General features: G+C 38.3%; 1 protein-coding gene across 3 annotated transcripts in view; it reads right to left on the bottom strand.

The window, feature by feature from the left end:
* LOC122553667 (protein only RNase P catalytic subunit) overlaps positions 1-13463 on the bottom strand; it is a 79579-nt gene that overhangs the window by 31545 nt on the left and 34571 nt on the right. For all 3 annotated transcript variants that reach the window (XM_043697812.1, XM_043697813.1, XM_043697814.1), the window contains one exon: positions 12364-12471. In XM_043697812.1, coding sequence (XP_043553747.1) covers positions 12364-12471 — 108 coding nt within the window. The remainder of the gene's footprint in view (positions 1-12363; positions 12472-13463) is intronic.

Below are 13463 nucleotides of genomic sequence, written 5' to 3'. Positions count from 1 at the left end.
AAAGTAATGGAAAGGGTAGTGAGGGATAGGATTTATGAGTATCTGGAAGGTCACTGCTTGATTAGGGACAGCCAGCACGGATTTGTGAAGGGTAGGTCTTGGCTTACAAGTCTTATTGAATTCTTCGAGGAGGTGACCAAGCATGTGGATGAGGGTAGAGCAGTGGATGTAGTGTACATGGATTTTAGTAAGGCATTTGATAAGGTTCCCCATGGTAGGCTTATGCGGAAAGTCAGGAGGCATGGATAGAGGGAAATTTGGCCAATTGGATAGAAAACTGGCTAACCGGTCGAAGGCAGAGAGTGGTGGTAGATGGTAAATATTCAGCCTGGAGCCCAGTTACAAGTGGAGTTCCGCAGGGATCAGTTCTGGGTCCTCTGCTGTTTGTAATTTTTATTAATGACTTAGATGAGGGAGTCGAAGGGTGGGTCAGTAAATTTGCAGATGATACGAAGATAGGTGGAGTTGTGGACAGTGAGGAGGGCTGTTGTCGGCTGCAGAGGGACTTAGATATGATGCAGAGCTGGGCTGAGGAGTGGCAGATGGATTTCAACCCTGCCAAGTGTGAGGTTGTCCATTTTGGAAGAACAAATAAGAATGCGGAATACAGGGTTAATGGTAGGGTTCTTAGTCAGGTGGAGGAACAGAGGGATCTTGGGGTCTATGTACATAGTTCTTTGAAGGTTGCCACTCAGGTGGATAGAGTTTGTAAGAAGGCCTCTGGAGTATTATCGTTCATTAGCAGAGGGATTGAATTCAAGAGTCGTGAAGTGATGTTGCAGCTGTACAGGACTTTGGTTAGGCCACAGTTGGAGTACTGTGTGCAGTTCTGGTCGCCTCACTTTAGGAAAGATGTGGAAGTTTTGGAGAGGGTGCAGAGAAGGTTTACCAGGATGTTGCCTGGAATGGAGAGGAAGTCGTACGAGGATAGGTTGAGAGTTCTCGGCCTTTTCTCGTTGGAACGGCGAAGGATGAGGGGTGACTTGATAGAGGTTTATAAGATGATCAGGGGAATAGATAGAGTAGACAGTCAGAGACTTTTTCCCCGGGTACAACAGAGTGTTACAAGGGGACATAAATTTAAGGTGAAGGGTGGAAGGTATAGGGGAGATGTCAGGGGTGGGTTCTTTACCCAGAGAGTGGTGGGGGCATGGAATGCGCTGCCCGTGGGAGTGGTAGAGTCGGAATCATTGGCGACCTTTAAGCGGCATTTGGATAGGTACATGGATGGGTACTTAATCTAGGTTAGAAGTTCGGCACAACATCGTGGGCCGAAGGGCCTGTTCTGTGCTGTATTGTTCTATGTTCTATGTTCTAGAACTGGGTATTTATCTTTTGAATGTGAATGCAATTAAGATCATTTAAAATATGATTCACTCTATATTCAGTAACATCATACAGCCTTCAGAAAATTATTTCTTGTATGTTTCGATTGGTGGTAATTTCTCCTCCACTATTCTCACAAACTTAATGAGATGCAGTAATAGGGTAAGCATTTAAGTAATTTTATAGAATCTAGAGAAAGAGTAGCTCTGGTGTTTTAGTTCTGGAGACCCAAAACCAGATGTAGGAGAACCTCCTCTTAGACCAACACCCATATGATGCAGTGTCACAAAACATTAATTAAGGAGGAAATAAAGGTTTCCTCATTTGCCTAATGTTTTCCACCCCTTGCCTCACATCCCCACTTTGATTGAAATTCACAGGTTTTGACTTTTTCTCACTTTTCATATCCAATTCATTCTAAATAAGTACATAAAAAGTCAATAGTAAGAAATATCTTTCATTGAAAATGATAAATAGAAGACATTGGACATTTTTTTCCATGGCTGTAGTGCATTCAGAACTCACGCTGGTTCACAAAAATCATATTGTTTTATTTCAAATGAATCTTCCAAACCAAGCACCTTTCATGCCAGTGATCATGTGAAATCAGTCATTCTCGAGCAAACAGAAAATACTCCAGAGATCATTCTTTTAAGAGGGATCATAGAGACAAATCCACACGACAGTACACAAGGTTATTGGACAATTCTGCCACCTTGTGCTTTAAGAATAACATAGCATTCTTGGTTAAAAATCACACAACACCAGGTTATAGCATTCTTGGTCTGGTTTCTATGCTTGCTTGCATATCTCCTCTCTACTCTCACTATCCCGATTGTCCTAATCTCAGAAGTTTCTGATAACCTATCTTGTTAAACATCCTAAGTGTCCTTCATTTTCTGTCAGCTGCCTCAGATCATCATACCTCTTGTTGTGAAGTTGGGTAGCATACATATAGATTGAGAGGCAGGAAGTTAGAATTTGGTGTTTGTAAAGTGGCGGGGGGGGTGGTGCCCTTAAGCTTTGTGAAGATTTAAAATTAATGAGCTACAGCTTGAAACTTTGCAAGTACACAGAGAGCACCTGAATTGAAACATGTGTATCAAAAGGCTGTATCATTAGCAGATCAAGGAGCAGTTTTTTACAAAGACAACAGACTTTTGAATTTAGCTAATCAACTTGAATCAGATACTTAGAGGCCTAAAACCTATTAAATTTAAGTCTGATGGTTTTGACAGCATGGGACCAATCCTATTGTAACAAATATTGATATGTCATCAAAGGTATTAAAAAAAGGGGGCAGTTGGACAAAGACCCCAGAGTTAGCTGCCATCTGCCAGAGCTAACAGCCCTCAGTTCTCAAGAGAAAATTGCTGGCTCTCACAGCCTCGTCTCGGTCTTAAAGAAAGCACCAGCTAAATAACAATGATTCCAGTTAATATTCCTAACAGAAGAATCTTCAAATTATTATATGTTTGATATTTTCCCAGTCGAAGAAGGCACAGAACATTCCGGAAGATTCATAACCTGGCTGTAATTTCGAGAAAGTAAATTCTAATTTTTTTTTATAGGAGTGGGACTCTTATTTATTGGAATAGCATACCATTAGAATCTTGCTTTATTTGAGAATAGCAGTTTGAAGGGATTTATTTAGTTTGTTAATAGTTAATTTGTTCACCGTTAGAGTTAGATAAATAAATTGTTACTTGCTGACTTTAATGAGAGTGTCAAGGATATATTTTATTTGACCACTAGAAGTTGCTGAAAAGCAGGTTACACTACTTTTCACACTCCTTTTACAGATTATCGGGCGAGATGTTCCTCTTTGGTTGTTTCGGTTTTAGTTCTCAGTCGGGAGTCAACATCTGCTTTATAACACTGTAACAACTGGAAATTAGATGTCACAAATAAAAAATGAGAGAAGACATGTACATAAAGCAAAAGATTGGAAATAGTTATATTTCTCTTATTGTACCTATATAGTTGAGAAAAAATAAAGAGTGAAGGTAACTCATTTCATAGTTGACTGATAATTTGCCTGCATAATTTGAAGTGCAGACATCTTTTTAACGAAGGACCGTAGATTATGAGAAAGTGTTCCTGCTTGGATTTCACTATTTTCGTTTGAGGACAAGTCCTTCGCAATAAAAGTTTTTAAACTATGATCCTGCTACAGAGGGAATGCAGAAAAGGTTTACTAAATTGATTTCCTGGGATGACAGGATTGACATTTGAGAAGATATTGAGATGATTAGGATTGTATTAGGAGTAATTTCAGAAACTTACAAAATTCCAACAAGACTACACTGGTTAGGTCGAGGAAGGGTGTTCCTAATAGTGGGGGAGTCCTGAACCAAGAGTCATAGTTAAAAGGACTGAAATGAGAAGAAATTTCTTCGCCCAGAAAGTGGTGAGCTTATGGCATTTACTGCCACAGAAAGTAATGGAGGCCAAAATGTTTTTTCAAGGAGAAGGTAGATGTATCTTGTGTGGCTAAAGGGATCAAAGATCATGCCAGGGCTGGAATTGTGATATTGAGCTTGATTATCAGCCATGATCATATTGAATGGTGGAGAAAACTCGAGGGCCTACTCTTGCTCCTACCTCCTACATTTCTACATTTACATGACTAAATATCTCGTGCAATAGAGACTCTGTTTAGCTATCATTGTCTTTCAAAAAAGTTGCTCAGAGTGCCTGGCAATGTTCAAAATCACAAAACAACATATGGAAAAGCTTGAAAACCACCACTGTGTCTGCAAATGTAGTAATATAACCTATTTGTCAGTAACATGCAGTGTGGTCCCCGAGTTGGATGGTTGGGGAGGAGCAACGAGGTAATGCTTATTTCACCACTCTCTGCCTCCTTCCCTTCCTACCGTTCTATATCTAGTGTTCAGATTTGCGTCTATGATCATTTCCTTTGTAGAAAAGGTTTAGTTTCAGTAGAATGTATGTGAAACAAAAAATCAACTCCAATGTAACTTTACTTTTTGACCATGCTGTTCTAACAAACAAAAGGTTTTCAAAAACAATAAAAGGACCATTCTTCTGCTTTTCCTCACACCCATTCACATTTTTTTCTGTTTAATTAATCATCATCCAATGCCCTCTTGAAATGTTTCAATTGAATCTGCTTGTGTGCACTTATTCTCAATCCTTAATTGAGTGCAAATACTTTCTATACATTCTGTGAAGACAATAGCTCATGAGTTTGAAAACTTCTATCATATATCCTCTTATTCTTCGACAAGGAGAATAGTCCCTAACTCTCCATTCTATCTCAATGTTAGACTTTCTCAAATGTAGAACAATTTTTGAAAATTTCTTATGCACTCTCTCCAATGCATTCACATCCCTCCTAGTGTGGCACCCAGAACTGTAAGCAATACACCAGCTGAAATCTAACTAGTGTCATATACAAGTTCTGCATCTTTTTATTTCAAAAATAAACTTTATTCATAAAAAACTTTGTATTTGTACATTGTTACAAATGCAGTTCAGTTCTGTACAGTAGCATATTCAATAAACAAACAAACATTTGAGTTTGACTCTAACCTAACAAAACAAAGATCTCTCTTACACAATATCACGCATTTGAGGCACTGAGAGGGTCCGATAACTAAATTAGCTTCAGCAGCAAGACCTCAGACACTGCCTTGGCAGCAGCTGTCCCAAGCATCAGCAACACCTAAGTGTTCCCTTCATCTGCCCTGCATCCTTCAATTGTACACAAACATCCAGGTCTCTCTACTCCTGCACCTTCATTACAATTGTACTCCATATTTAAATTTTCTGTCTTTCCTACCAAAATATATCATCTTGCACTTCTCAGCATTGAACGTCATCTGCCACCTAAACACCCACTCTTTGCAGCTTACATTGATGTCAAGTTTCGTATAATCTACAAACTCTGAAATTATCCCTATACGCCAAGATCTATCTACAACCCTTAACTCCTTTTGATCAAAAGTCTACCTAACTCAGCCACGAACACATTCAATGACCTAGCCTCCATAGCGCTCTGGAAAGAGAATTCCGCAGAAGAAAGAACCTGAAAAGAACAAACTCTTCCTCAATTAATTTGAGATCCTATCTCAAGAGAAACATCCTTCCAATATCCATCTTGTCAAGCCCTACCAGGATCCTATAAACTTCAATCAGGTCAACTCCCATTCTTACAACCCCTGATGACAGCAGGTTCAACACTTCCTCACAGGTCAACCATCATCTCATCAATTTTATTTTAACATATTCAAAGAGCCAAAAATTACATTACCCACCTTAAGAAACCAAGACCTGTAAAGAGAGAGACGGGATAAACCACCAACGCTTCACCAGAGACTCGCACTGATGATGTTACCTAGTATGGTGACGAAACATCTGAAAACAAACCTTCAAGCTCAGCGAGCTAACTTACATACTTATGTTCATGTTCTGTGTGACACTGTAGAACAGGTGGGGTTTGTGGTGTAGAAGTCAGGGGGGGGGGGGGGGGGGTTGGGTGAGGGATATCGCTCTCTCAGGCTTCTCTGTTCCTGATACTTGGCTCCTCAATCAGGCATTGAGTATTTTGAAGGAGGGGGAATTTCCTTTCCTCATCCACTTCCTTTCCATGAGAAAACAACCAGCCTGCATGGGTTTATTTGTCATTCACATGACACATTGACAGGCACATCTACAGTTGGATTCAACAAGCGGTAGTGGGATTAAACCTCCTTCAAGTGAAGCTCCCACAAACAGTGTACCAAGTTACATACAGCAGTAGAGGTCACCTGACTAACAATACACCAAATACAATTGGTTTTCTCCAAATGTCCCTCCTTTTATAAGAAAAAGTATTATCATTTTTAATTATAGACTATTCAAGTTCTCCAATTTGTATTATTCACCATGTATATATCATTCAAAAATGCTTGTCCTTCAGATTCAATATCTTTTCTGGGTTGATGCCTTTGACAGCATGTCACCTTGTTCCTTCTCGTCTCAAATATGGAAGATTCTACATTTTGGATTGATCTTTCTCCAGATCCCAAACAACATGCACAATAACGAGTCAGAAGGGAGAATGTGGCAAGGTTGTTAATCTTGAGAAGAAAAGTTTGATTTTCCATCCTAGGCTTGAATGGTGAGAATCTAAGGATTGAGTGGCAACAGGCTGATTTCCATGCATTTACATTAGTACTTATGTAATTTATATGTAATTTCCTATACTTTCACATGGCAGAAACTAGATGGCTTGAAACTGCCTCAAAAGTCAGAGTTGCTGTAGTTCACTGCTTCCTCCTCCAGCAGCACTTCAAAAGCTTGTGATTTCAAATAAGGCTGATTGACTATAACTTGGTATTGTATGACTTCTGGCTTTGTCCACCCCACTCCAACACTGGCACCTCCACACCATACGTGGATGTTCACAACATCTCTATCTTGCCTTGTTGTACATTGCTGCGTCATTCTGAATTTACAGACTCACTGTACTTCTGTCTTGCCTTGATTCTTTAACAGTCATAAAGCCAGACACATTTGCCACAATGATCAGATAAAAGGGCGGATATATTACTTTATGGCACTGCTCTATGCTAATGTCACACCTGTATATAGATTCCACATTGTCAGAGCTAAAATCCTTCCTCACTATGGTGTTGATTTCCTTTTTAACCAGCAATGCAAAGGTGGTGGCCTTTGCCTTTTTGACTAATATTCAGTTCCCTTCCCTGGTCACCTTGCAACCATGTCTCCATAATCCTAACTATGTAATATCTGTTCTTATTTATTTGCGCAGTTAATTCCATTTAGTTTATTTCGAATGCTCCGCACATTAAGGCACAAAGCCTTAAGGCTTGTCTTTTTAACATTATTTATCCAGTTCCCATTATTTTTCAGTATGCCTGTTTGATCTTGGCCTTTGATTTCGCTGCCTAACACTTTTCTTATTCTCCTTTTGTCTTTTGTTCTTGTCCTGGATCCCCATTCCTCTGACTCCTTGCATAGGTTACTATCGCCTGCCATTTATTTTAAAGTCTCCCCAACTGCTCTAGTGAATATTCCCCTTAAAATGTCAGTCCTGGTCTTGCCCAGGTGTAACATGTTTAGTTTATACTGGTCACACCTCCCCCAGTACCAGCCGTAATGCTGCAAGAATTTGAAACACTCCCCTTTGCGCCATCTCTTGGCCAAATATTCATCTGATATATCCTGCTGTACAAGCAATCCTGAGAACTGATGGTAGCTGGGAAAAAGTTGCTTTATTATGAAGATAAAGAGAGTGTGTGTGTGTGTGTGTGTGTTTTTTGAAGTAGGTGAGGGTGGGGAGAAAATGACAAATGGAGACAGACCCCAAAAGAGACACAACAATGTCTTGGAGTCTCGTGTGTGACCAGAGATTCACCTGTCTATTCTTTTGATTGTTCATTTCAATATTAGGACAGTATGGAAACCTGGCTGGGAAAATGTCAAACATATAATATTTTGAAGCTAACAAAAGTTTTTTTTTTTAAATTAGTTAGAACAGTAGCAAACTGTCAAATGGATTGTACAACAATACTTGGCTTCAATGCGTTATTTTAAATTTGATGTGGAGGTGCCGGTGTTGGACTGGGGTGGACAAAGCCAAAATTCACACACTGGGTTACAGTCCAACAGGTTTACTTGGAGGTACAAGCCTTCAGAACGCTACTCCTTTGTCAGGTAGCTAGTGGGGCAGGATCGTAGGACACAGAATCAAATTGGTGTTGTGTGATTTTTAACTATATTTTAAACTGTATGCAAACATTAATTTACCCCCACATGAATAGGGCATGCATTGAGTGCTTGTATATTGTTAGATTTCTGTCTCACTGGGATTTTCTAAACCATGATTCCTAATTACTGATAAAAGTGAGTCATGCTGGTGCTTTACGTCAATTATAAATGTTTACTATGTACATGAAATGGGTGGACTGTTACCAAGGAAACACATCTAAAATGACTCATCATTCAACATTTTGAAAGCAAGACAAATTCAATTGTATTTGCAATGCATTTCAATGACGTTAACACAAGGCCTGAGACAAGCTACCAACTAAATTATTCATGTATAAATTAATCACACTAAAACCAATTTATGCAATATGATTGTAGCTATTTATAATTCACACGCATTCGTGACTAGCATGGTATTTCATAAGTTACTGAATGATACCATTTTGTATATTCAATGCTATGAAGGATAGCAAAATAATAGAAACTATTCTAAATATTATGTCAGATAAAGAATCTAGCAAAGTCACTGGGTGCATTGGAATCAGTCCTACAATCTCTGCTCAACATATTTGGTAACTATGCCGATAAGGCAAATATTAGAGCTTAATTTGATAGGTTGGCTAAACATTTAACAAGATTGATAAATGACCAAGTAGAAGATAGCCAATTAATCCATTCAAAATTATAACAATAGCAATCTTAGATTGATGGCAATCTGCACAATGGACAGCATAAAAACTAGCATAAATGAGGAAAATAAAATAAGAAAATAAAGGTGACTCAAGTCTGCTAGAGTTAACAATTATACCTATTATCTCTAATCCACAAAAGAGGATCCTAGCCATAGACTGATTTGTAAACCACAAGTATTATTTTAAATTAAAGCAAAAAATAAAGGAGAATATAGTGAGAGAATTTGCATTTCAATTAGAGAAGTGTTAGTTTAAACCACTTATCAGGACAATCCTCTTAACTTATTTTCCCTTCTTTGTTCTTTCACAGGATTTGGGAAATCAGCATTCATTGTCCATTCTTATTGCCCTTAAACTGAATGCTTACTGGGGAACCTCAGAGGGCAGTTAAGAGTAAACCGAATTACTGTGGGTCTGGAGCCACACTTAAGCCAAACCATTTGAGGATTTCCTTTTCCCTTACAGATCAGTCGGGCTTTAACAATAATTGTTCACAATTACAATGGCCATCATTACCAGGCCAGTTGTATATTCCTGATTGTTGATTTAAATTCTATGCTAATTCAGTTGTCATGGTGGAAACTGAACCAGCAACCTCATACCTGGATCTCTAGATTGCTGGTTCACTGACTTTACCACCATGCACCATCCTCCCTAAAAGGAGAGGAATAGAAAGAATAACTACTAGGAGGCAAAAACGACAGATACTTCAGATATGAATAGATTTTATATTTTGGGGAGTTAGAGTACCATAAAAATGTAATACGTGGATCAGATAGCCTATAGTATCCTTATTTACGGTGAGTTTATTTTGCATTGCTGAGTATTACCCAAGATCGAAATACTGCCTAACTCTTTTAAAGAAAAAAATCTTGCATTAATATACCACCTTTCATAACTCCAGGCTGCCTCAAATTGCTTTCTAACCAATTAATTACTTATGAAGTATCACTATCATAATGTAGGATCTACAGCACTTGCAGATCACAAATTAAAATAAACAGTAACATGATCATTCTTGTAAACACCATAGAGTTAGCTAGTGTTTAAAAACAGATCGAAGCAAGAATTTCACAAGATTTCACACTATAAAACTTAACCACAAAGAAAAAAATAAAATCCACAGCAGCCAAACATTATTTTATAGGCAACTGACACACAATACAGCCTGTGGGACATGGTTTGTGGACCATGTCCTGATGGAAAAGTCCCAAACACACAGTTTAGGGGAGGAGGGCTTGATGAAATGGTCTAAAGAAGTGCTTTTCAGAAACTGCCTGCAGCAAGTGATATTGTTGTCAACTTAAACTCTACAACAAAACCTTTGACATTGGAATCTGAACTGTGTGATATTTATGATAGAACAAAAATGATCCAAGAACAGTAGAACTTGGATGATAGAATATATACAACTTCATATCCAAGTCCGATATTGCCTTGTGTAAAAAGTCTCCCTTCCCGATAACACTGTGGATATCCCTACTCCTGAGACTGCAGTAAATGAAAGGTAACTCACCGCCATCTTCTCAAGGACAATTAGACATAGGCAATAAATATAGCCTCAGTCAATGTCCACATTTTGTGAATGAATGAAAGAAAAGTAGATCATATGGATTTGCCTTTGCACAGATTTATTTGAAATGACGTGGGCTTATCTTCTGGCAAATTTCACCAGGTATTCTGTTTTTCTGTGACGTTCATTGGGGAATAAGTATTGAGCAAGGCGCTTCAGGTCAAAATAATGTTATGGGAGTTTCAGTGTCTACAGAAGAATGGAAATAGGATCAAAATTTAGCATCACATTTGAAAAATAGTACTCCATTGGAACTTAAGCATTTCTGAAGTCTTGAAGTGAAAGTTAAACCCACAAGTTCTGATGTGCGAGAGGTACCACAGCTGTCACTACATTTTCCTTCCTGTAACTTACACTGCACATTTTTTAAAAAAAAAGTATTTAGCAGTACAGCTTTATTGCACGTGGTTGAGCAAAGACATGTTATTTTGACCTTAACTATGCTGTTAAAGGTGGGCTACGTTTGGTGACTAGATAGGAGCAATACAAATCCAATTCCCTCAGGCACCTCTAAGTTACAGTATTGCTAGGCAAAAAATACCTAACAAGTTCTTTAAGGTTTGATCAAAATGATTGCAAGATGACCTGGACACTTCAATACGTAGCTAATTTATTGGGTTAAAATACCTAATACAGTACATTTATGAATTGATAATAGTTAGTTTACACTACTCATACAATTAAGTTAAATAACTAGGTTAAACAACTGAGATAAACAAATGAGTCTCACACTGCCTTTCTATCTGCCAGGGACTGTGAGAACAGTGGAACTTGGAGTTCTATATCAGATTCCACAGCATCAGTCATACTAATGCCAGCGTAGTGGTATGAAGTCCAGTGAGCAGGGCAAAGTTCACGATATTAACACTATCATGAATCTTAGATCATGTGCTGAATCCCATTTCATCATAATTTCGGTACTTTTCCAATCCCCAAAAATAGGTGGAAAACAAAATCCACGTGGCCCTATATAGACCATATAAGCAGACAGTTCCCACCGACGCTCAAGGCCAGGCAGATACACTCCGCAGTCAAATTAGGTTGTTTTTGCATAAGGCCTGTTTTTCATGTATTATTCCACTTCAGTTCAATTGCTCATTGTCTTGTCTAATTTTCCCTTAATGATCTGGTTTGAAGACATTGTTTTTAAGCCAATACTAGTTACTTACATTTGCAGTTAATAGCCTAATTCTTTAAGAACTTAAAACAAGGAGCAGCAGTTAATTTGGCCTTTCAAGCCTGCACCATCATTCAGCAAGATCATGACTGCTCCAACCAAAGTATCAACTCCACTTTCTTGCCTGCCACCATAATCTGCAACTCCCTTGTAGATCAAAGATTTGCCTAACTGATGAAGGACTGACAAGTGAAAATCTAAAATTAAAAAATGGGAGATTATTCATTGAAAAAAAATCTAAACAGTCACCATGTATAAAAAGACAGAATACGATGGAACAGAAATGATGGTATGAAAATATTCTTGTAGAATTATGAAAATTATCCCAAATTTGATATTCTGAGCAACAGCCTCTGGATAGTGTTTCAAATTGCGACCAGTTTTAATTTTGCTAACTCAGGACACTGATACTTAACTGAACAGTAGTAAAGAAATTAAATGTGCAACTTTCTGGCTTTGGATGGATTTAATTCCTCCATTGGTTTGTACCAACTCTCACAATTCTGCATTTCTCACAGTCTGACCTTTTGTACAGTTAGAATTCCTACCCTTCTATTTGCAGTGTACTACTTTTGTCTATAGCTAATGTATAGTTTTGAAATAAACAGAATAGGTATTAAAATGGATAACATCTTAATATGGCCAACAAATTTATATATCTTATGAAACCACCTCAAAATTCCAAAAGATAGTAACTTGTGTGTCAGAATACTTCCCACGTAAACACCATACCTGGTGCCATTCCATTTCAGTAGGTTAGTATTTTCCTATTTTGCATAATTGTGACATTGATAATTCCAGAAATATTAATAGGTAAAAGCATAAACAAATTTTTTGAGCTCCCCAATACTCACAATTTTGGACTGATTACCCTTGGGTGCGATGTTAGCGACATTTAATCCATCAATTACAATATCATAAGGCGGACGTTTTTTCACAAAAGTTTGGAAATGTTGCAGTTCCTTAAAAAAAGGCAATTAAAACAATTGTCAAAATGTATTAAATATATTTCATGAATATATTATGAAAATCTGTGGATTCCAATTTATACAGAATCTGTAAATGCATTTTCGATTTTTCTAACATGAATCTTGGCAAATCCCACAAGTGAAAATTGATTTTATACCAAATGATCAAACAAGTTAACATCTGAAATATTATTATTTATTAATGGTTTTATTAATTGCTCAGTCAAATCATTCTGCTACCTTTAATGACCCAGGTCCCTCTGCTCCTGCACCCTCTTTTGAGTAGCACCTTTTATTTTTATTATTTTTCTTATAGCAAAATGTATCACTTCACAATTCTCTACATTTCACTTCATTTGATACCCATAAGCCCTATCCACAAACTGGAATGTCCATGTCGTTTGAAGTTCTCCACTAATATCTTCACAGTTCACAATGCCTCCAAGTATTGTACTATTCACAAATATTAAAACTTTACCCAGGTCTAGGTTGTTAATATAGATTAGGAAAACCAAATTCTCAACACTGATCCCTGGGGAAATCCACTACAAACATTCCTCCAAACCCAAAAATATCCATTAAATGATCTGTTGCCCGTCACTCAGTCAATTCTTTTTCCTCCTCTCTCTACAAGAATCTCAGGGAGTCTCTCTCGCACTGCAACTCCCAGGTCATTTCCTCTGCCCTGAAGCTCTTCAACCATGTCCTGAAACAAACTCGGTACCACAGCCACGTTTGCTTCCTCAGTACCTGCCTCCGTAACCAACTCATCCCACACGGACTCCAGACCACCTTTACAACATTTCAACTCCCCCTCCCACTCTGCCGAGGATATGGAGGTGCTGGGCCTCCTCCACCGCCACTCCCTCACCACCAGACGCCTGGAGGAAGAACGCCTCATCTTCCGCCTCGGAACACTTCAACCCCAGGGCACCAATGTGGATTTCAACAGTTTCCTCATTTCCCCTTCCCCCACCTCAACCTAG

Source organism: Chiloscyllium plagiosum, chromosome 10 (assembly GCF_004010195.1).
Source record: "Chiloscyllium plagiosum isolate BGI_BamShark_2017 chromosome 10, ASM401019v2, whole genome shotgun sequence".
NCBI lineage: Eukaryota > Metazoa > Chordata > Chondrichthyes > Orectolobiformes > Hemiscylliidae > Chiloscyllium > Chiloscyllium plagiosum.
Note: the sequence above shows the minus strand (reverse complement) of the source record. Positions and strands in the feature narration are given on the sequence as shown.